Raw genomic sequence first — 22,955 nt, 5'->3', positions numbered from 1 at the left:
GCAGGCTCTGATGCAGAAGCCCCTTGACAAGCCTGGGAGCTGGGCCTCTGGGTCCCGCATACCCACCGCGAGCTGTGAGCGGAGGGGCCCCGGACCAGCCCCTGCCAGAGAACAAGCTTGGAGGGGACTGCCTCCAGAAGGGACGGCCACCAGGGCCAGCAGGCCAGTCCTGCCCCACCCCCCCGCACTCAGACTCTGGCCCTGGGAGAGAGAGGAAAGCCCTCAGGCACCGGCCGACTGTGGCCTTGGGATGGAGAGAGGCGCTGAGCACCCGCCAGCGGCAGGCAGGGCCTCAGGAGCTCCCCACCGCGTCCCCCGGCCCTGGCGCCCCAGGCTGTGTGGACGCCGCCCTGGCCTTGGTCTTGGGGCTTCTCAGCTGTGCGCTTTCCCCGTCTAGAGACTTGCAATGAGAAAGCCCGAGAGCCGGGCGGGGACGGTGGAGACGGCAGGCCGCGCAGGGCAGAAGCACCGAGGCTTCCTGCAGGGAGGGCTGCTGCTCCTGGTGACGGGCGCCCTGGTCGCCCTGGGCCTCCTTGACGCCGACAGAAGAGGTGAGTGAGGGCGCCCCTCCCCTCGGGCCGCCACCGACACCCTGCTCACCCCTCTTCCCCACGCGGCCTCGGCAACGCCTGCGTGCCCGCCCACCTGGGTAAGCCAGCCATGGAGCGGGCAGGTGGGGTCTGCTCGGGGCACCGGGGGCTGCCGGGCTGTGCTGCAGCCCGGAGAGAAGGGGCACTGACCTGCGGGGGCCGGGGCCCTTCCAGAAGGCTCTGCCCAGGCGCCGGCTGGCACAAGGCTGGTTCTGCCGGCTCTGAGCTGGCGGGCCCCTGCGGGACTCCCGAGACGCGGCAGAGCGGTTCCCCCCGCCGCATCTGCGCGGCCCCCTCCCCTCCCCTGCCGCACAGGGCGCTGCAGTTCCCGGCCGGCCCAGCAGCAGGAGCCCGCGCTCCAGCACTGGGGACCCGCGGCCCAGCATCCCTCCAGCCAGCGGGGCTCGCCTGCCGCCTCCCGGGCTGCCATCCTGCGGAGAACCTGCTGGGATCCCCCTCCCGGCCTCCTGAAGGCCGGGGTCCCCGGGGCCTCGTGGCTTCCCAGGCTCTGCTTTTTGCACAGTGGTGAGTGGGGCCAGGCCGGGGTCCTAGGGAGACGGGGATGCCAGGGCCACCCTGCAGGAGCACCCCCGCTCACACTCCCTCCCCCGTCTCCCCAAGACCAACGTGGAGGAGCCTGGACTGTTCCGCCCTTGGGTCAGGAGGCACTGCGGGGGCGGGGGGAGGTGCTCGCGTGCCTGCGCCTGGGCACCAGGTGGCCCGGGTCAAATCCCAGAGGCACCTTTCTCCCGGCAGGCACAGCCTCGGGCACGGCTGGGAGGTGCAGTTGGTTCCTCCTGCAGGTGGGTGCGTGGCCAGGTGGGCTCAGGACTCAGGAGGATCTGCAGGGGAAGCCCTCCCCATGGCCCCAACAGTAGCGCAGCACAGACTTTGTTACTAGAATATTCCCTCACTGGCCAGAGCCACCTGCGCTGTGGTGGGACCATCCATCCATCACTGGGCAAGGCTGTTTCTGAGAACCAGAAGCGGGTGCTGCCTGCAGATGTGGTGGGCGGCCCCTGCCCAGCGCTGCTCCCACCTGACCAGGTGCCTGGCCGGACCCTGCCAGCCGCTGCCGTCTCTGGCCCGTCCGGGTCTCCTGGCAGGGTCGATGGACACTTCATCTCCATGGGCACGGGCTGTGGGGAGGGACCGCTCACTGCTCGGAGAGCCCTGGAGAGCCCTGGAGAGCCCAGACCCCAGGGAACCTCTGTCCAGGACTACTGGGCCTCAAACACCTGGCTGAGAGGCTGCCAGGGGACAGGGCTGACCCCCCGCCCCACCCCAGTCCTCATCTAGGTGGTACCACCCTGACAGCAGGGACCCTCCCTGCCCAGCCTGCCTCCTCCTTGTGGTCCCCTAAGTACAAGTGGGGTCTCTGCCAGGGCCCTTCAGGCAGGACTCCTGTGCCGCCACCCCCCGAAATGACCCAAGCCGATCTCGGCCTCAGGTCCTGATGGAGCCCGTGGAAGAGTTTAAATGCTGCATTATTATTTATTTCTAAATACTTTCTCATCCACTATGGTTTGTTTTTTTTTTCATTGATTTATGAGTTATTTAGAAATCTCTCTTTTTAAAATCTCTAGATGCTTGGAGACTTTTTCTTAGTTACCTTTTTAAATTGGTTTCTAATTTAATTGCATTGTTGTCAGCAACTGTGGTTTATGTGATGTTGATTCTTTGGTATTTGCTGAGGCTTGCTTTAGGGCTAACACACGGTCAGTTTTATAAATAATCCACGTGTGCACGTGCAGTACACACAATCACCGTCAGGTGAAAGTGGAGATACAGGCAGAGGTTTAGATGCATCCATTAGGTCAATCAAATCATCTATATGTTTGGTTTTTTCCATTTTCTTGAACTTTCAATTATTGAAAGATGTGTGTGCTAAAACCTTGCCCTAGAGAACTATCAATTTTCTTTGTAGTTATGCCAAGTATTAATTTGTGTGTTTTAAGGTTAAATTATGGGTATTCCCTGGCTGTCCAGTGGTTAGGACTCCATGCTCTCACTGCCGAGGATGCGGCCAAAAAAAAAAAAAGCCACATTATTATGTGGATGCAAATTTAGAATCAGTGTATCTTCACTCTGTATGATTATGTAACGCCCCTTTATATCTTAACAGTGCCTTTTGCCTTAATATGTTTTGTTTTAAATTCTGTTTTGTCTGATATGAATTAGCATTTGTTCTCTCTTTTTTCCATTCTTTTTCTTTGAGACTTTGTCTCTTTAGCTTTAGGTGTGTCTTTTGGAACCGTGTACAGCTGGATTTTGTCTCCATCTAGTACCTGGAGGATTTAGTCTATGTGTATTCACACAGAAATGTATGATTTTTTTCTGTAGTGTTCTTTTGTGTTTCTAATACCTCTTCTTTCTCTTTCCTTGCCTTCTTTTGGATTGATCTATTATTTTTCACTCTGTTTTCCTGCAACTATCTTGAAAGTTTTATATTTCTAATCCTTTTAATGGTTACCTTAGATTTTTTGTTTTAATATTTATTTCAAAAGTTATAGATAAACCTTTTTCAGAAAATTGAGTGTTTTTTTAATAAAACTTAAGAGTGGAAAATACAATCCTACACCCACAATCCTGCCTCCTGGAATTCTACTCCTCAGAAAGAGCCATATTCATTGTCTAGTGCAGAGGTCTGCAAACTATGGCCTGTGGGCCAAATCTGGCCCACTGCCTGTTTTTGTAAATAAAGCTTTATTGGAACACAGCTGTGTCTACTCACTTATGTATTGTCCATGGATGTTTTCAGGCTACAAGCACTAAGTTGAATAGGTGAGACAGAGTCTGTATATGGCTCACAAAGGCTAAAACATAATTGTCTGGCCTTTTACAGAAAAATATTGCCAACCCCTGGACTGGAGTGTCTAAGCCTCATCTTTGGACCCTTCTCTCTTTATTGTCAGTGTTAGATCACAGGGAGGCATCGTAAGGTTGTGGTTAATACCCAGGCTCCTGAATCTGACAGCCTGGTTGGGGTTGCCAGCCCCCCAGATCCCAGCTGTGTGACCTTGGAAGGTTTTCTTCACACCTCTGTGCCTCAGTTTCCTTATCTGTAAAATGGAACATAACATAGAGGCTTACTGGAGGGTCCAATGATTTAATACATCAATAACACTTAGAAAAATGTCTGTCATGCTATCTATGATCAGATTTAATAATAAAATATTAGATTTGTCATTGATTCCCTATCAGTATTGTTATTGACATCCTGAATGGGAGGCAGATTTAGTTCCTTAAGCCACCCAGGCTTCCACTGTTCCCGTATAGGTACATCATTGCTTTTGGATAAATCAATATGCATCATTACAATAGTTCTACTGAGTATTTTTCACAGCTGAGCTATGAAGAACAGTTGGATTACATTTCCTTTCCTTGTTATTATTTTGTTTTCTTATCATTAATAGCTATCTTGTTTAGGGAGTTTCGTTTCTCTCCTGCCCCTTCTCCCCCCCCTTTCTCTCTCTCTCTCTCTCTCTCTCTCTCTCCTCTCTCTCTCTCAGACTCTATATACATATCTGTGGGGTGGTTTGATATTATCCCACAGTATTTGGGTGCCCTGTTCAGATTTTGTTCATTCTTTTACTCTTTGTGATACAGTTTGAAGAGTTTGACCCTAATTAGTCTTCAGGTTCACTGGTTCTTTCCTCAGTTGTATCCAGTGTGCTGGTCAGCCAGTCAAAGGAATTCTTCATCTCTGATAACATGCTTTTTCTTTCTGATATTTCCATTTCCCTCTTTTTTATAGTTTCCATCTCTTTGTTGTAATTTCTTGTCTGTTCATGCATGTTATCCACCTTTTCCATTAGATGGAAATATATTAACATATTAACCATAGTTATTTTGCAGTCCTCTGATAATGCCAATATCTGAGCTATCTCTGAGTCTAGTTCTATTGATTACTTTATCTCACGGCAATGGATTGCTTTTTCTTGCCTGTGTGTGTATATGTGTGTGTGTGTGTGTGTCATACATTTTTTTTTAATTTTATAGCTACTTTATTCATTTATTTATTTATTTATTTTTGGCTGTGTTGGGTCTTCGGTTCGTGCGAGGGCTTTCTCTAGTTACGGCAAGTGGGGGCCACTCTTCATCGCGGTGCGGGGACCGCTCTTCATCGCAGTGCGCGGGCCTTTCACTATCGCGGCCCCTCCCGTTGCGGGGCACAGGCTCCAGACGCGCAGGCTCAGTAGTTGTGGCTCACGGGCCCAGCCGCTCCGCGGCATGTGGGATCTTCCCAGACCAGGGCTCAAACCCGTGTCCCCTGCATTAGCAGGCAGATTCTCAACCACTGCGCCACCAGGGAAGCCCATACATTTTTACTGAATGCTAAACATCCAGAGAAAGAGCAGAGACTGAGGTAAACAGCATTTGCGCCCAGAAACAAGCACAGTTGTTCTGTCAGTCTGTTAGTGTGAGAGATTGAATCCATCTAGTCAGGAGTCAGCTGATTTGGGGTTTTGTTTTCACTTTTGTCACCCTCGGTGCACCACAGACTTCACCTTTCTCTGGCTGTGAGCAATGATTACCTGTGCTTAGAGAAATGGGCCCAGGGGGGCCAGAGGTTCCCCGCTGTTCCTGCCCCAGCCTCAGCTCTCAGCAGTCCCTGGATGTGTGCAACACAGAGGGGTTCTCTCCATGCCTCTGCCCCTCCACAGATGGTAGATTGCCCTTGCTTTTTAGTGCTTGGCTCATGCTGGGATGGGGGAATCTCTGGTGTCCTGGCCCCATCTCAGTCTTGGAGTGGGGCTGTCTCAGTGTCCCTGCCCCGATCCCCATGTCCATCAAACTTTGCCTTATGCCTGAGTCCCCTGCCCCTCTCCTAGTGGCAGCAGACCTCAGCTTGATGTCAGTCTAGGATCCTGGGCCCACAGGGGTCTCCTGTGCCTCTCCCATGAGCAGAGGATTTTTACATCTGACTCTCCTCCGGGCCAGTAGGTTTTCGTCTGGTCCATGGGAGTGAGAGGGTTTACTACCCTCCCCTCAGTGGTTTAAAGCTCTTGCTTCCTACAAGAGGAGGGTCCAGGCAAGCAGGAGACGCCTCATGCTGGCACCTCAGCAGAAGCAGATAACCTCCTGCATGCCTGTGCCACTGAGGGGGGACTCTCTGGTCTTCTGAGAACTGCCCCAGTTTTTCTCATTGGCACCTGGTAAGGATCCATGGAAATAACTGGTGAATGAGTGCAAAATCCCCCTGTGTTGAGGCTCCAGCTGTTCCACAAGCTGACAAGCTAACTCACACTTGGCCTTCAAGAATTCATTAAAATGTTAGCTGATTTCTTCTTACCCACTTGTGTGGTGACTGTCTCTTACTCCTAGGTCCTGTCAGAGTTCTCAGTTCTGCTTGGTGGGACGTGTCACTCTGTTTTCCTGATCACCCTCTTACCTCAGGTCCTAGATGAGCTCCAGAAAAGCTGTGATTTCTGTAGACTATCTGGATTTTTCCTGTTGTTAGAAAGGGAATGATACTCTAGTTGGCTATTGATGTCATAAGCGGAAAGCAGAAGTAATATACCTTAAATTTTATATGCATATTTAACTTAAAGTATTCAGCTAGTCAATATCTTCATATTTCTTCCAAACAATACAAGCATTTAGAACAGTTTAACTTGTCCTCCACCCTGATCACATGTTATTGTGGGTAAGTCCGTGGTTTCTATCTTATTTTTTATTTACTGCACACAGGCAACATTCTCTAATATACTCAATTTAATTTCGATTTTCCCAAGTCCTTATCAGTTTCGCTTTTTTTTTTTTAATTTACTTTTGGCTGCATTGGGTCTTCGTTGTTGGGTCTTCGTTGCTGCGTGCAGGCTTTCTCTAGTTGCGGCGAGTGGGGACTTCTCTTCGTTGTGGTGCGCGGACTTCTCATTGCAGTGGCTTCTCTTGTTTCAGAGCTCGGGCTCTAGGCGCACGGGCTTCAGTAGTTGTGACACATGGGCTCAGTAGTTGTGGCTCATGGGCTCTAGAGCGCAGGCTGAGTAGTTGTGGCGCATGAGTTTAGTTGCTCCACAGCATGTGGGATCTTCCCGGACAAGGGGTTGAACCCATGTCCCCTGCATTGGCAGGAGGATTCTTAACCACTGCGCCACCAGGGAAGTCCCTTATCAGTTTCTTTGCTCATCATTCTTCCTACTTCTCAGGTAACCCTTATGAAATCATTTTCCTTCTTTCTGAAGTACATGCTTTTGGAGACTCCTACACAAAGTGTGTCCATGGACCAGTGGTGTTGGCCTCACCTGAGAGCTTGTTAGAAATTCAGAAACTCAGGGCCCATCCCAGGCCTACTGGATTAGGATCTGCATTTAATCCCCAGGTAACTCATCTGCACTAAAGTTTGGGAAGCACTGATTAGGACACAGCATTTGTTGAACTTGCTTGATAATCAGAGTAACCTGGGGCAATTGTTAAAAATCCAGACCTTGGACCCTGTCTCCATCTGCTTGGGCCACCGTAACAAAATACCATAAGTCAGGGTGACTTAAGCAACAGAAATCTATTTTCCCCTAGTTCTGGAGCCTAGAAGTCCAAGATCAGGGTATCAGCCAATTCAGTTCCTGGTGAGGGCTCTCTTCTTGACTTGCAGACAGCCACCTTCTCACTGTGTCCTCATGTGGTGGGCAGAGCAAGTTCTGGTGTCTCTTCCTCTTCTTATAATGCACCAGCCCTACTGGATCAGGGCCCCACCCTTACAACCTTATTTAACCTTCATCACCTCCTCACAGGTGCCAACACCAAATGCAGTCACGTTGGGGGTTAGGACTTCAACATAGGCATGGTGGGTGGGGGGGAGAAGATACAAAAGTTTAGTCCATAACAGGACTCAACCTGGGCAGAACCAAGAAATCTTATAGGGTAAGACCTCCGAATCTGTACTGTAACCAGCATGTTAGGCCTTGCTTGTGATCAGGCAGGTTTGGGGAGCATGGCTTTAAAATACTCTTTCAACTGTAAACCTTCATTTTTGTTTACTTGAAAATGATTTTATTTGGTACTCATCCTTCAGTGATAGTTTAACTGGTTACACAAATCCGGGCTTAGTTACGTTCTCAATATCTTGAAGATTTAGTTTCGCTGTCTCTGACTTCCACTGTTGCTGTTCAGAAATCTGGTTCAATCTAACTGGCCTTCTTGTCAGATGAACTTTTTCCCCTCTGAGCTGTTTTCTCCCTGGTACTGTGCATTTTTACCATGAGTGTCTAACTATGAAGCTCTTTTTATTTATTCTGCTTTGCGTCTGTTGTGATTCTTGAATCTGAGCACTAATGACATTTATTAATTTTGGAAACTTGTAGCCACTTTCTTTTTAATATTGTGTCTCCCACATTATCTTTATTTTATCCTAAAATTCTGATTACATATGCACTCAATTTTTCTCACTCTATCTTCCATATCTTTTAGAGAAAAGTTTCCATCTCTTTGATTTTGCCCCACATTCTGGGTAAATTCTTTAGAACTACATTCAAATTCACTAAATCTCTCTTCAGCTCTGTTGTATCTGCCACTTCACCCATCCATTTTGGATTTTTTCTAAAAAAGAAAAAATTATTTTCAACAATTTCATGTTTTTTATTTCTAGAGTTTCCAAGTGATTCTTTTACAAATTGATTTTTTCAATTTTTTCTTTGCCCTTGTTTTTAATTTTTATTTCTTTCAATGATTCAAACATACTTGGGTTATTTCTGCATCAGCTAGCCACTGCTGCCTAACAAATCACCCCAATACTCAGGGGCTTAAAACAACACTTATTTATCATGACACACATCCATCAGTAGGCTGCAGGGCTCAGCTGATGTAGGTCAGCCTCAGCTGGGGCAGCTGTTCCATGAATTTCATCCTCCCACAAGGACCAGCAAGCATGTCCCTCTCCATACAGAAGCTCATGGGGACAAGTGGAAACACACTTAGGGCCTGGGCTCAGAGCTGGAGTACATTATTTCCACCTCATTCTATTACCAAAGCCATAGGGGCAAACCCACAGTGAAGAGAGAGAGGAAATATTCTCTGCCCCTTCAGGGGAAGCGACTATAGTGGCATGTGCAAAGGCACAGATGCAGAGAGACATTGAGGTTTGGGGCCCGTGATGCCAGCGTCCACATGTTATGGGTCAGATAATCGCAAAATATGGGTCCTTGGGTTCTAGTCCTGCTGTTTGCTGTTTCTCACTCATGGAATCTGGTCTTTTCATAAACCTCAGTCCATGTTCAAATTGGCTTTATATGCAAGAATCCTTTGTTACTTGGGCTAAGTTTCCCTCCAGAGAATATGTGTGTTTGTTTCCATCAGGCACCTGGGAATGCTACCAGCCTAAATTTAATTTCTCAGCTTGCGGTTTCCTTGACCACAGGGTCATGTAAGCTCACGCCCCACACCTGCATGACAACCAGCCTGTGATGCTACATTCTCCAGGAAGGACGGTTATTTTCCTCCCAATAAAGTTCTTTGTAGCCCTCTTTTGTTAGGGAGGGAGAGACAGAGACAGAGACAGGAAGAGGAGAGAGACAGAAAGAGGAAACAAATTATTCACATCAAGGCCAACCTTTAGGAGAACAGATCTTTCAAAGGAAATGTCAGGGTTTTTTTTTTTTTAATGTAGAGAGTCTATGTGAAAATAATTGGCATATTACAGAAGTTATTCAAGCAAATATAAAAAAGAACAAGAGTAGACACATGTCAACTGGGTACAAGGAAGTCTACTCCCTTCTGGAATCATGAAGGGGGGAAATATCCCTGTTTGGGGTCTGTTTGCTGTGTGTCCTGTTGATCCTATTTTAGCATTAGAGGAAGACTTCATTTCTATTCAGCTTTTGTGTCAAAGGCCTTGCTGTTTGCCTCTTCTCTTGCTCAGAAGAACAGATTTTGAATGAGAATATGGGTGCTGGAAGTCCAACCTCCACCAGTCGCTAGTGACCAGCTGTGGTTGCATCACCCCACATGCCTGTCAGTTTTCTCATCAGAAAAATGGAGGTGGTGACCCTCACAAATGAGGTGGTGTAAGTTAAAGGCAAACTGCACAAACATGGTGATCTCATCTCATTCAATTTTGGAAATGTTTTCTCAAGAGCCCACTGCATCCTCAGGAAACTCTTGAGCTGTAGCATCAGATGAACTTACCCCAGGAATTTCCCCCAACCAGAAGGTTACGGCAGCCCGTGCTGGGAATGCAGTGGAGGAAATGGGAGGGGGACATAAGCATGGAGAAGGCATGAACTTACCACCCCAGTGTTGGGTGTTTGTTCTGGTTTTGTCTGACTAGACTGGAAGCAGATCAATCAGATGCACTGTTCAGGTTCCCACAATGCTTCATTCACCCTGTTTACCCTGCGCTCCCCTTTCTGGTCCTGGTCATTATTCCTTCCCACCAACCTGGACTCCCAACTGGTTACCTGCTCTTTCTATGGGAAGACTTTCTTTAGTTATTTGTTGTAGTGAGTGCTGTGTAATGGAGACAAATTCTCTCAGCTTTTGCCTGAAATGTCTTTATTTCACTTTCACTTTTTAACTATATTTTTGCTGGATATAGAATTCTAAGTTGGTAGTTAGTTTGTTTTCTTCAAGCAGCCATTCAAGAGCTTGTTCCATTGTCTTCTGACCACCATTCTGACCACCATTGTTTGTGATGAGAAGCCAGCCGTCACTCTTCTTGTAGCTCCCATGAATTAATGTCTTTTTTCTCCTCTGACTGTTTTTATGAATATCTCGTTCTCTGTAGTTCTCAGCAGTTTGACTTGATGCTGCTACTTGCATGGTTTTCTTTGTATTAATCCTGCTTGGGATATACTGCCCTTCTTGGATCTATAGACTTATGTCTTTCATCAATTTTGAAAAATTATTAGCCATTATCTCTTCAAAGATTGCTGACTCATACCATTCTCCTGTGGGGCTCTAGCTACATGGATGTTAAGCTATTTAATATGGTTCCACAGATCTCAGATCCTCTGCTCATGTTGTTTCAAAGTAATTTTTCTAAATTTCTTTTTCCTTTTCTTTTTCTTTTTCTTTTTTTTGGCCATGCCACACAGCATGTGGGATCTTAGTTCCCTGACCAGGGATTAAACCTGCACCCCTTGCATTGGAAGAAGCATGGAGTCTTAACCACTGGACCACCAGGGAAGTCCAACTTTTCTAAATTTTAAAACCGCTTTAGATTTACAGAATTATTGCAAAGAGAGTACACAATTCCCATATACTTCATACCAAATCTTATATCACATAAGTGTGATACATCTGTCACAAGTAATGAACCAGTGTTTATATATTACTATTAACCCAGTCCATGCTTTATTCATATTTCCTCAGTTTTCCCCTCATGTCCTTTTCTGTCCCAGGACCCCACATGATTTAGTTGGCAAATCTCCTTGGACTCTTGGCTGTGATGGTTTCTCAGCCTTCCCTTGATTTTTATGATCTTGACAGTTTTTAGGAGGACTGGCCAGGTATTTTGTAGAATGTCTCTCATTTGTCTGATGTTCAGACTGGGGTGATGTTTTGGGGAGGAAGCCTACAGACCAAGGGGACATAATTTCAGTGACTTACCACGTTGATGTCAACCTTGATCACATGGCTTGAGGTAGTGTTTGTCAGCTTTTTCCACTGTATAGGTACCTTTGTCCCCTCTCTTTCCACACTGTCCTCTTTGGAAGGAAGGCAGCACATGCATGAGTTACATGGGGAGTTACACTACACATCCTTAGAGGTGGAGTATCTATGTAATCTATTTGGAATTCTTCTGTTTGGAAGACTTGTCTATTCCACCACCACCCCCATTTTTTATTTATTCAACAATTTAAAAAAACAATTTGTCATTATGGACTCATGGATATTTATTTTATACTTTGAGTTATAATCCAATACTACTTCATTTTGTTGCTCAAATAGTTCCACCTTTGGCCATTGGAAGCTCTGTCAGTTGGCTCTGTGCCCCTTCAACATACCCTATCATTGTGTGTTTGGGGTTTGGTGGGAAGGGTAACACTTTCTTACTTTGTGGCACTATAAGATGTTCCAGGTTCACCTTGTATACTTCTTTCCCCAATTACAGAATTAATCATTTCTCCAAGAATCGCTGGTTCCTTTTTTTGGACAATAGTGTTGGAAACCAAGATCTGGGTTCCTATTTGCTCATTGCTTTTGGGTTGTTTTTGCTTCTGGTCACTCTCAGCTGATGATCTATAAATACTTGTGTATGTATCCATCTGTGTCTATAAGCTAACTGTGAGTTTATACTGGTGTCTCCACCTCTAATCCATGACCACATGGATCATTCCACCTCCTCGCTTGCTTATCTGTAACTACCCTTGTAGCAGTAATGCGCCTGGCCTTCTGCTAGCCATTTGCCTACTTATTCAGTTCCAACATACATGTATGGTGGTTTCAGAACTGTTAACCTGTATTCCCATGGGGAACAGCTTTATCAACTAGAGCGCAGCACTGCATACAGCTCCTTTGCCTTCAGTTTTACAGTTTTTCTACTCATTTCCAAATTGATTTAGCTCAGCACCTTGTGCCTCTACCCCTTTTTAGTGAGGTTACTGCACACACTGTGATATGTTTAGATTCTCATGCTGCATTTCACCCTGGGATTCCCTGACCGCCTAAATGTTCTTGTAAAATTTGCATACATTAAGGTTTACTCTTTGTGTTATAAAGTTCTGTGGGTTTTGGCAAGTGCCTAATATATTGTATTCACCATTGCTGTATTAGAATAATTTCACTACCCTAACTATTCCTGTGCTTCACCTCTTCACACCCACCAGCACCACCCCTGCATCACATCCCCCACCAAACTGCTGGCAATCACTGTTTACTCTCTCTGAATTTTTGGTTTTCCAGAATGTCATATAATTGGAATCAGTGTACCTAGTTTTTCAACCTGGCTTCTTTCACTTAGCAATATACACTTAAGATTCATCCATGTCGGCCTCCCATGGGGACCGGCCTGAGGAGCAGTGGCAGAGCTTCGAGACTAGGGCAGTGCAAAAAATAGACAAAACAACCAGTGGAATAGGAAGCATCTTAAAATTAGATGCGAGTGGCACGCCTCAGGCTGGTGCAACATCACACCGACCTCTGCTGCCACAGGCTCGCCCCGCATCCATACCCCTCCCTCCCCCTGGCCTGAGTGAGCCAGAGCCCCCGAATCAGCTGCTCCTTTAACCCCATCCTGTCTGAATGAAGAAGAGATGCCCTCAGGTGACCTACACGCAGAGGCAGGTCCAAATCCAAAGCTGAACCCCAGGAGCTGTGCGAACAAAGAAGAGAAAGGGAAATCTCTCCCAGCAGCCTCAGGAGCAGCGGATTAAATGTCCACAATCAACTTGATGTGCCTGCATCTGTGGAATACCTGAATAGACAATGAATCATCCCAAATTGAGGAGGTGGACTTTGGGAGCAACGATTTATATATATATTTTTTCCCTTTTTCTCTTTTTGTGAGTGTGTATGTGTATGCTACTGTGTGTGATTTTGTCTATATAGCTTTGCTTTTACCATTTGCCCTAGGGTTCTGTCTGTCCTTTTTTTTTATTATTACTTAAAAAAAATTTTTTTTGTAATAATTATTTTTTATTTTAATAACTTTATTTTATTTTACTTTATTTTATTTTATTTTATCTTCTTCTTTCTTTCTTTCTTTCTTTTTTTTCTCCCTTTTATTCTGAGTCATGTGGAAGACCGGCTCTTGGTGCCCAAGCCAGGTGTCAGGGCTGTGCCACTGAGGTGGGAGAGCCAAGTTCAGGACACTGGTACACAAGAGACCTCCCAGCTCCACGTAATATCAAACGGTGAAAATCTCCCAGAGATCTCCATCTCAACACCAAGACCCAGCTCCACTCAATGACCAACAAGCTACAGTGCTGGACACCACATGCCAAACAACTAGCAAGACAGGAACACAACCCCACCCATTAGTAGAGAGGCTGCCTAAAATCATAATAAGGCCACAGACACCCCATAACACACCACCAGATGTGGACCTGCCCACCAGAAAGACAAGATCCAGCCTCATCCACCAGAACACAGGCACTAGTCCCCTTCACCAGGAAGCCTACAGAACCCACTGAACCAACCTTAGCCACTGGGGGCAGACACCAAAAACAACGGAAACTACGAACCTGCAGCCTACGAAAAGGAGACCCAAAACACAGTAAGTTAATCAAAATGAGAAGACAGAGAAACACACAGCAGATGAAGGAGCAAGGCAAAAACCCACCAGACCTAACAAATGAAGAGGAAATAGGCAGTCTACCTGAAAAAGAATTCAGAATAATGATAGTAAAGATGATCCAAAATCTTGGAAATAGAATGGAGAAAATAGAAGAAGCGTTTAACAAGGACCTAGAAGAATTAAAGAGCAAACAAACAGAGATAAGCAACACAATAAATGAAATTAAAAAGTCTCTAGAAGGAATCAATAGCAGAATAACTGAGGCAGAAGAACGGATAAGTGACCTGGAAGATAAAAGAGTGGAAATAACTACTGCGGAGCAGAATAAAGAAAAAAGAATGAAAAGAATTGAGGACAGTCTCAGAGACCTCTGGGACAACATTAAATGCACCAACATTCGAAATATAGGGGTCTCAGAAGAAGAAGAGAAAAAGAATGGTACTGAAAAAATATTTGAAGAGATTATAGTTGAAAACTTCCCTAATATGGGAAAGGAAATAGTTAATCAAGTCCAGGAAGCACAGAGCGTCCCATACAGGATAAATCCAAGGAGAAACACGCCAAGACACATATTAATCAAACTATCAAAAATTAAATACAAAGAATATTAAAAACAGCAAGAGAAAAACAACAAGTAACACATAAGGGAATCCCCATAAGGTTAACAGCTGACCTTTCAGCAGAAACTCTGCAAGCCAGAAGGGAGTGGCAGGACATATTTAAAGTGATGAAAGAGAAAAACCTACAACCAAGATTACTCTACCCAACAAGGATCTCATTCAGATTTGATGGAGAAATTAAAAGCTTTACAGACAAGCAAAAGCTAAGAGAATTCAGCACCACCAAACCAGCTTTACAACAAATGTTAAAGGAACTTCTCTAGGCAGGAAACACAAGAGAAGGAAAAGACCTACAATAATAAACCCAAAACAATTAAGAAAATGGTAATAGGAACATACATATCGATAATTACCTTAAATATAAATGGATTAAATGCTCCAACCAAAAGACATAGACTGGCTGAATGGATACAAAAACAAGACCCATATATATGCTGTCTACAAGAGACCCACTTCAGACCTAGGGACACATACAGACTGAAAGTGAGGGGATGGAAAAAGATATTCAAATGCAAATGGAAGTCAAAAGAAAGCTGGAGTAACAATTCTCATATCAGACAAAATAGACGTTAAAACAAAGACTATTACAAGAGACAACGAAGGACACTACATAATGATCAAGGGATCAATCCAAGAAGAACATATAACAATTGTAAATATTTATGCACCCAACATAGGAGCACCTCAATACATAAGGCAAATACTAACAGCCATAAAAGGGGAAATCGACAGTAACACAATCATAGTAGGGGACTTTAACACCCCACTTTCACCAATGGACAGATCATCCAAAATGAAAATAAATAAGGAAACACAAGCTTTCAATGATGCATTAAACAAGATGGGCTTAATTGATATTTATAGGACATTCCATCCCAAAACAACAGAATACACATTCTTCTCAAGTGCTCATGGAACATTCTCCAGGATAGATTATATCTTGGGTCACAAATCAAGCTTTGGTAAATTTAAGAAAATTGAAATCGTATCAAATGTCTTTTCCGACCACAACGCTATGAGACTAGATATCAATTACAGGAAAAAACCTTAAGAAATACAAACACATGGAGGCTAAACAATACACTACTAAATAACTAAGAGATCACTGAAGAAATCAAAGGGGAAATCAAAAAATACCTAGAAACAAATGACAATGAACACACAACAACCCAAAACCTATGGGATGCAGCAAAAGCAGTTCTAAGAGGGAAGTTTATAGCTATACAAGCCTACCTTAAGAAACAAGAAACATCTCAAATAAACAACCTAACCTTACACCTAAAGCAATTAGAGAAAGAAGAACAAAAAAACCCCAAAGTTAGCAGAAGGAAAGAAATCATAAAGATCAGATCAGAAATAAATGAAAAAGAAATGAAGGAAATGATAGCAAAGATCAATAAAACTAAAAGCTGGTTCTTTGAGAAGATAAACAAAATTGATAAACCAGGGCTTCCCTGGTGGCGCAGTGGTTAAGAATCTGCCTGCCAATGCAGGGGACACGGGTTCGAGCCCTGGTCTGGGAAGATCCCACATGCCACGGAGCGACTAGGCCCGTGAGCCACAATTACTGAGCCTGCTCGTCTGGAGCCTGTGCTCCGCAACAAGAGAGGCTGCGATAGTGAGAGGCCCGCGCACCACAATGAAGAGTGGCCCCCGCTTGCCACAACTAGAGAAAGCCCTTGCACAGAAACAAAGACCCAACACAGCCATAAAAATAAATAAATTAAAATAAATAAATTTTTTTAAAAAATTGATAAACCATTAGCCAGACTTATCAAGAAAAAAAGGGAGAAGACTCAAATCAGTAGAATTAGAAATGAAAAAGGAGAAGTAACAACTGACACTGCAGAAATACAAAGGATCATGAGAGATTACTACAAGCAACTATATGCCAATAAAATGGACAAACTGGAAGAAATGGACAAGTTCTTAGAAATGCACAACCTTCTGAGACCGAACCAGGAAGAAATAGAAAATATGAACAGACCAATCACAAGCACTGAAATTGAAACTGTGATTAAAAATCTTCCAACAAACAAAAGCCCAGGACCAGATGCCTTCACAGGCAAATTCTATCAAACATTTAGAGAAGAGCTAACACCTATCCTTCTCAAACTCTTCCAAAATATAGCAGAGGGAGGAACACTCCCAAACTCATTCTACGAGGCCACCATCACTTTGATACCAAAGCCAGACAAAGATGTCACAAAGAAAGAAAACTACAGACCAATATCACTGATGAACATAGATGCAAAAATCCTCAACAGAATACTATCAAACAGAATCCAACAGCACATTAAAAGGATCATACACTATGGTCAAGTGGGGTTTATCCCAGGAATGCAAGGACTCTTCAATATACGCAAATCAATCAACGTGATACACCATATTAACAAATTGAAGGAGAAAAACCATATGATCATCTCAATAGATGCAGAGAAAGCTTTCGACAAAATTCAACACCCATTTATGATAAAAACCCTCCAGAAAGTAGGCATAGAGGGAACTTTCCTCAACATAATAAAGGCCACATATGACAAACCCACAGTCAACATCGTCCTCAATGGTGAAAAACTGAAACTATTTCCACTAAGATCAGGAACAAGACAAGGTTGCCCACTCTTACCACTATTATTCAACATAGTTTTGGAAGTTTTAGCCACAGCAATCAGAGAAGAAAAAGAAATAAAAGGCATCCAAATCGGAAAAGAAGTAAAGCTGTCACTGTTTGCAGGTGACATGATACTATACATAGAGAATCCTAAAGATACCACCAGAAAACTCCTAGAGCTAATCAATGAATTTGGTAAAGTAGCAGGATACAAAATTAATGCACAGAAATCTCTTGCATTCTTATACACTAATGATGAAAAATCTGAAAGTGAAATTAAGAAAACACTCCCATTTACCACTGCAACAAAAAGAATTAAATATCTAGGAATAAACCTACCTAAGGAGACAAAAGACCTGTATGCAGAAAATTATAAGACACTGATGAAAGAAATTAAAGATGATACAAATACATGGAGAAATATACCATGTTCTTGGATTGGAAGAATCAACATTGTGAAAATGACTCTACTACCCAAAGCAATCTACAGATTCAATGCAACCCCTATCAAACTACCAATGGCATTTTTCACAGAACTAGAACAAAAAATTTCACAATTTGCATGGAAACACAAAAGACCCCTAATAGCCAAAGCAATCTTGAGAAAGAAAAACGGAGCTAGAGGAATCAGGGTCCCTGACTTCAGACTATACTACAAAGCTACAGTAATCAAGACAGTATGGTACTGGCACAAAAACAAAAATATACGTCAATGGAACTGGATAGAAAGTCCAGAGATAAACCCATGCACATATGGTCACCTTATCTTTGATAAAGGAGGCAAGAATATACAGTGGAGAAAAGACAGTCTCTTCAATAAGTGGTGCTGGGAAAACTGGACAGCTACATGTAAAAGAATGAAATTACAACACTCCCTAACACCATACACAAAAATAAACTCAAGATGGGTTAAAGACCTAAATGTAAGGCCAGGCACCATCAAACTCTTAGAGGAAAACATAGGCAGAACACTCTATGACATAAATCACAGCAAGATCCTTTTTGACCCACCTCCTAGAGAAATGGAAATAAAACAAAAATAAACAAATGGGACCTAATGAAACTTAAAAGCTTTTCCACAGCAAAGGAAACCATAAACAAGATGAAAAGACAACCCTCAGAATGGGAGAAAATATTTGTAAACGAAGCAACTGACAAAGGATTAATCTCCAAAACGTACAAGCAACACATGCAGCTCAATATCAAAAAAACAAACAACCCAATCCAAAAATGGGCAGAAGACCTAAATAGACATTTCTCCAAAGAAGATATACAGATTGCCAACAAACACATGAAAGAATGCTCAACATCATTAATCATTAAAGAAATGCAAATCAAAACTACAATGAGATATCATCTCACACTGCTCAGAATGGCCATCATCAAAAAATCTACAAACAATAAATGCTGGAGAGGATGTGGAGAAAAGGGAACCGTCTTGCACTGTTGGTGGGAATGTAAATTGATACAGCCACTATGGAGAACAGTATGAAGGTTCCTTAAAAAACTAAAAATAGAACTACCATACGACCCAGCAATCCCACTACTGGGCATATATCCTGAGAAAACCATAATTCAAAAAGAGTCATGTACCAAAATGTTCATTGCAGCTCTATTTACAATAGCCAGGACATGGAAGCAACCTAAGTGTCCATCAACAGATGAATGGGTAAAGAAGATGTGGCATACATATACAATGGAATATTACTCAGCCATAAAAAGGAACGAAACTGAGTTATTTGTAGTGAGGTGGATGGACCTAGAGACTGTCATACAGAGTGAAGTAAGTCAGAAAGAGAAAAACAAATACCGTATGCTAACACATATATATGGAATCTAAAAACAAAAAAAAAAGAAAGAAAAAAAGAAAATGGTCAGAAGAACCTAGGAGCAAGATGGGAATAAATATACAGACCTACTAGAGAATGGAATTGAGGACACGGGGAGGGTGAAGGGTAAGCTGGGACAAAGTGAGAGAGTGGCATGGACATATATACACTTCCAAACGTAAAATAGATAGCTAGTGGGAAGCAGCCACATAGCACAGGGAGATCAGCTCGGTGCTTTGTGACCACCTAGAGCGGTGGGATAGGGAGGGTCGGGTGGAGGGAGATGAAGGAAGGAAGAGATATGGGGACATATGTATAGGTATAACTGATTCACTTTGTTATAAAGCAGAAACTGACACACCATTGTAAAGCAATTATACTCTAATAAAGATGTTAAAAAAAATTAGATGCAAGAGCATAAGGGAATTGAGATTAAAATAAAAGGTACATTTTGGATCAGTAGCAAAACTTATTCAATAGAAGTGGGAAAATATGGCTATCATTAATAAATTCTAGATATAGCAACTAGTTAAAAGTAAAAAGTAATGAAACTGTAAAAGTATCAGAAACCTGGGAGACTTGAAGTAAATTATTCATTAGGAATACCTTTCTAAGATACAAAGAAAAAAGGATACATTTAATTATATAAGAATTAAATTTTTCCTCATGGCAAAATGCACTACAAAGGTCAGAAAACAAGCAAAAGAAATTGGGAAATATATTTAGAAATAGATATGCTTTCTTTACAACTTTTGAGAGAAGCACATGTTTCTTCTTCCTTTAACCTGTTATGTGGGTATTAATCTATAATGTAAGTGCATGGTTCCTTTCCTTTAACCTGTAATGTGAGATTTCATCTGTATGGTAAGTGCATGGTTCCTTTCCTTTCATCTGTAATGTGAGTGTCAACATGGGGCACTGTTTCCAAGCACAGACTTTGGATGTTCCTGTACTGGTCCCATCACTGACCATCCACAAAAACTTGCAAATGTTACTTTACTTTCCTGGGGGTTAGAGTCTTACCTAAGAAATGGAAGCAAAATAAACCTTCCCCCAGGGATAATAGAAGGTTTAAAGGAGTAAATATGTAAATGACTTAGGACAGTGCCTAGTACAAGAGACATCAATGTAAGTACTTATCAATTTTTTAAAGAGACAGATGAAAGAAATAAAATGTGGTGATTTCAATCTATTGATATATATTCTTGACATTAAACTACCTTTTCATTCAAAAAAAAAAGATTCATCCATGTCTTTTTGTGGCTTGAAAGCTTTTATCTTTTTATTGCTGAATAATAATTCCATTCAATAAATGTAATACAGTTTATTCATAATCCTATTGAAGGACATCATGGTTGCTTCTATTTTTTGTTTTTTGTTTTTTGAAGTTATAAATAAGTCTGCTATAAACATTCACATTCAGGTGTTTGTGTAGACATAAGTTTTCAAGTCAGCTGGCTAGACACCTAGGAATGGAGTTGCTGTATCATATCGTAAGACAGTGTTTGGTTTTTTAAGAGTCTGACAAACTGTCTTCCAAGACAACAAACGGTTCCCACTGTACCGTTTTTCATTCCCACCAGCAATGAGTGAGTTCCCAGGGCTCTGCACCCTCACCAGCAGTTGACATCATCAGTTTTTTATTTTGTCCATTCAAATAGGCATGTCATGGTATCTCACTGCTGTGGGTTTTTTTTGTTTTTTTTTGTTTTTTATTTATTTTTGGCTGTGTTGGGTCTTCGTTTCTGTGCGAGGGCTTTCTCCAGTTGTGGTGAGCGGGGGCCACTCTTCATCGCGGTGCGCAGGCCTCTCACTGTCGCAGCCTCTCTTGTTGCTGCGGAGCACAGGCTCCAGACGTGCAGACTCAGTAGTTGTGGCTCACGGGCTTAGTTGCTCCACGGCATGTGGGATCTTCCCAGACCAGGTCTTGAACCCGTGTCCCCTGCATTGGCAGACAGACTCTTAACCACTGCACCACCAGGGAAGCCCTCTCACTGCTGTTTTAATTTACAATTTCCTAATGAAAAATTATGTTAAGCATCTTTTCATATGTTTACTTTTCAACTGTGTATTTTCTTTGGTGAGGTGTCTTCATATCCTTTGCCCATTTTTTAATTGGGATTATGTTATCTTATTTTTGAGTTTTAAGAGTTCGTTGTATTTTTTGGATGCCAGTGTTTCATCAGATATGTATTTGCAAATATTTTCTCTCAGTTTGTGGCTCTTTTTTCGTTTTCTTAACAAGACTTTCACAGAGCAGAAATTTTCACTTTAATGAAGTCTCACTTGTCGATTTTTTCTTTCATGGATCATGCTATTTGTGTCATATTTTAAAAGTCATCACCAAACCCATAGTCATGTAGGTTTTCTCCTGTCTTCTTCAAGAAGTTTTACAGTTGTGCATATTATATTTATGTCTGTGGTTTATTTTGAGTTAATTTTTGTGTAAGGCATAAGGCCTGTGTCTAATTTTTTTGGTTTGTTTTTGTATTTGAATGTCCAATTTTCCTTTTGGAACATTTATTGAATGGCTATACTTTCTCCATCGAATTGCCTTTGCTCCTCTGTCAAAGGTCAGTTGACTGTATTTGTGTGGGTCCATTTCTGGGCTCTCTATTCTGTTGCATTGATCTATGTGTCTCTTCTTTTGCCAATACTATGCCTTGTAGCCTTATTACTACAAGGCTTACTTGTAGCCTTATCGTAAGTCTTGAAATCAAGTCATGTGTCTCTCCAACTTCATTCTTCTTCATTGTTGTTGTCTGTTCTAGCTACTTGAGCCTTTCCATGCAAACTTCAGAATCAGTTGGTCAATAAATGCAAAATAGCTTGCTGGGATTTTGATTGGAATTATTTTGAATCTGTAGATCAAGTAAAGAAGAATCAACATCTTGATAATACTGTCTTCCGGTCCGTGAACACGGAATATCTTTCCATTTCTTTACATATTTGATTTTTTTCATCAGTGTTTTATAGTTTTCCACATATAGGTCCTGTACATATTTTGTTAGATTTATACCTAACTTTTTCATTTTTTAGGTGCTATTGTAAACGGTATTGCTTTGATAATTTCAAATTCCAGTTGTTCATTGCTAATATATAAGAAAGCAATTTGTATATTAATCTTGTATCCTGCCACCTACTATAGTCTCTTATTAGTTCCAGGAGTTTTTTGTTGTTGTTGTTTTGTTTTGTTTTGTTTTGTTTTTGTTTTGTTTTGCTTGATTCTTTGGGATTTTCTACATAGATGACCATGTCATCTGCAAATAGAGTTGTATTACTTCCTTTCCTGTCTGTGTTACCTATATTTCCTTTTCTTATCCTATTGAACCAGTAGGACCTCTCATGTGATGTTGGATAGGAGAGATGAGAGAGGACAGTGCTGCTTGTTCCCAGTCTTAGGGGAAATCACCCAGTCTCTCACTGTTAACTACCATGTCAGCTCTGGGTGTTTTTTAGATGTTTTTCTCCGTTCGGTTTTTTCATCTTTTTCCTTTGTGCTTCAGGTTGGATCATTGATACTGACCTATATATGCTGACACTAATACTTTCTTTTGCAGTATTCAGTGTGTTGTTAAACCTAAAAAATGAATTCCTCACTCTTTTTATTGCATTTCCATTTAGTTCTTTTTTAGAGTCCCATTTATCTGGTAAAATTCACCATCTATCTACATATTTTTCCGTCTTTTGTACAAGACCCTTTCTCTTAATTATCATGGTGATTTTAAAGACTTTGTCTGCTAACTCTGACATCAGGTCACCAACGAATCCACTTTGAACTGTTTTGGGGTTTTTTTCCTTGGTTATGGGTCACATTTGCCTGTTTCCTCATGCAGGAGGATTTCTCCCAGCTTTCCTGCCCTGGCCCTGCCTTCACCTGCGTCACCGCCATGCACTATGGGAGGCCCCAGAGAAAGAACCAGAGCCTTGTGTGACAGGGGCTCCTTGGAAACCAGATCCCTCCCTCCAGCCCACGGGCAGGAGCAAAGGGCTTGTTAAAAATCCCCGCACTCCATGACCCTCCTGGAGGAGGCCTGCCCCTCCTGCTGCCCCGGTTGCAGGTGAAATAGCCGCAGGTCCCTCTGGTCCTGGGAGGGCTCGGCCCTTTCTGGAATTCGGTTCACTCAGGTT

At 42.9% G+C, this 22,955-nt stretch overlaps 1 protein-coding gene across 3 annotated transcripts in view; it reads left to right on the top strand.

Annotated features, from left to right (window-relative positions):
* Nucleotides 1-291: 291 nt before the first annotated feature.
* MMEL1 (membrane metalloendopeptidase like 1) overlaps nucleotides 292-22,955 on the top strand; it is a 42,388-nt gene continuing 19,724 nt past the window's right edge. For all 3 annotated transcript variants that reach the window (XM_036869538.1, XM_036869529.1, XM_036869519.1), the window contains exon 1: nucleotides 292-551. In XM_036869538.1, coding sequence (XP_036725433.1) covers nucleotides 407-551 — 145 coding nt within the window. In that variant the 5' untranslated portion in view covers nucleotides 292-406. The remainder of the gene's footprint in view (nucleotides 552-22,955) is intronic.

The sequence above is a fragment of the Balaenoptera musculus genome, chromosome 1 (genome assembly GCF_009873245.2).
Source record: "Balaenoptera musculus isolate JJ_BM4_2016_0621 chromosome 1, mBalMus1.pri.v3, whole genome shotgun sequence".
Classification (NCBI taxonomy): domain Eukaryota; kingdom Metazoa; phylum Chordata; class Mammalia; order Artiodactyla; family Balaenopteridae; genus Balaenoptera; species Balaenoptera musculus.
Note: the sequence above shows the minus strand (reverse complement) of the source record. Positions and strands in the feature narration are given on the sequence as shown.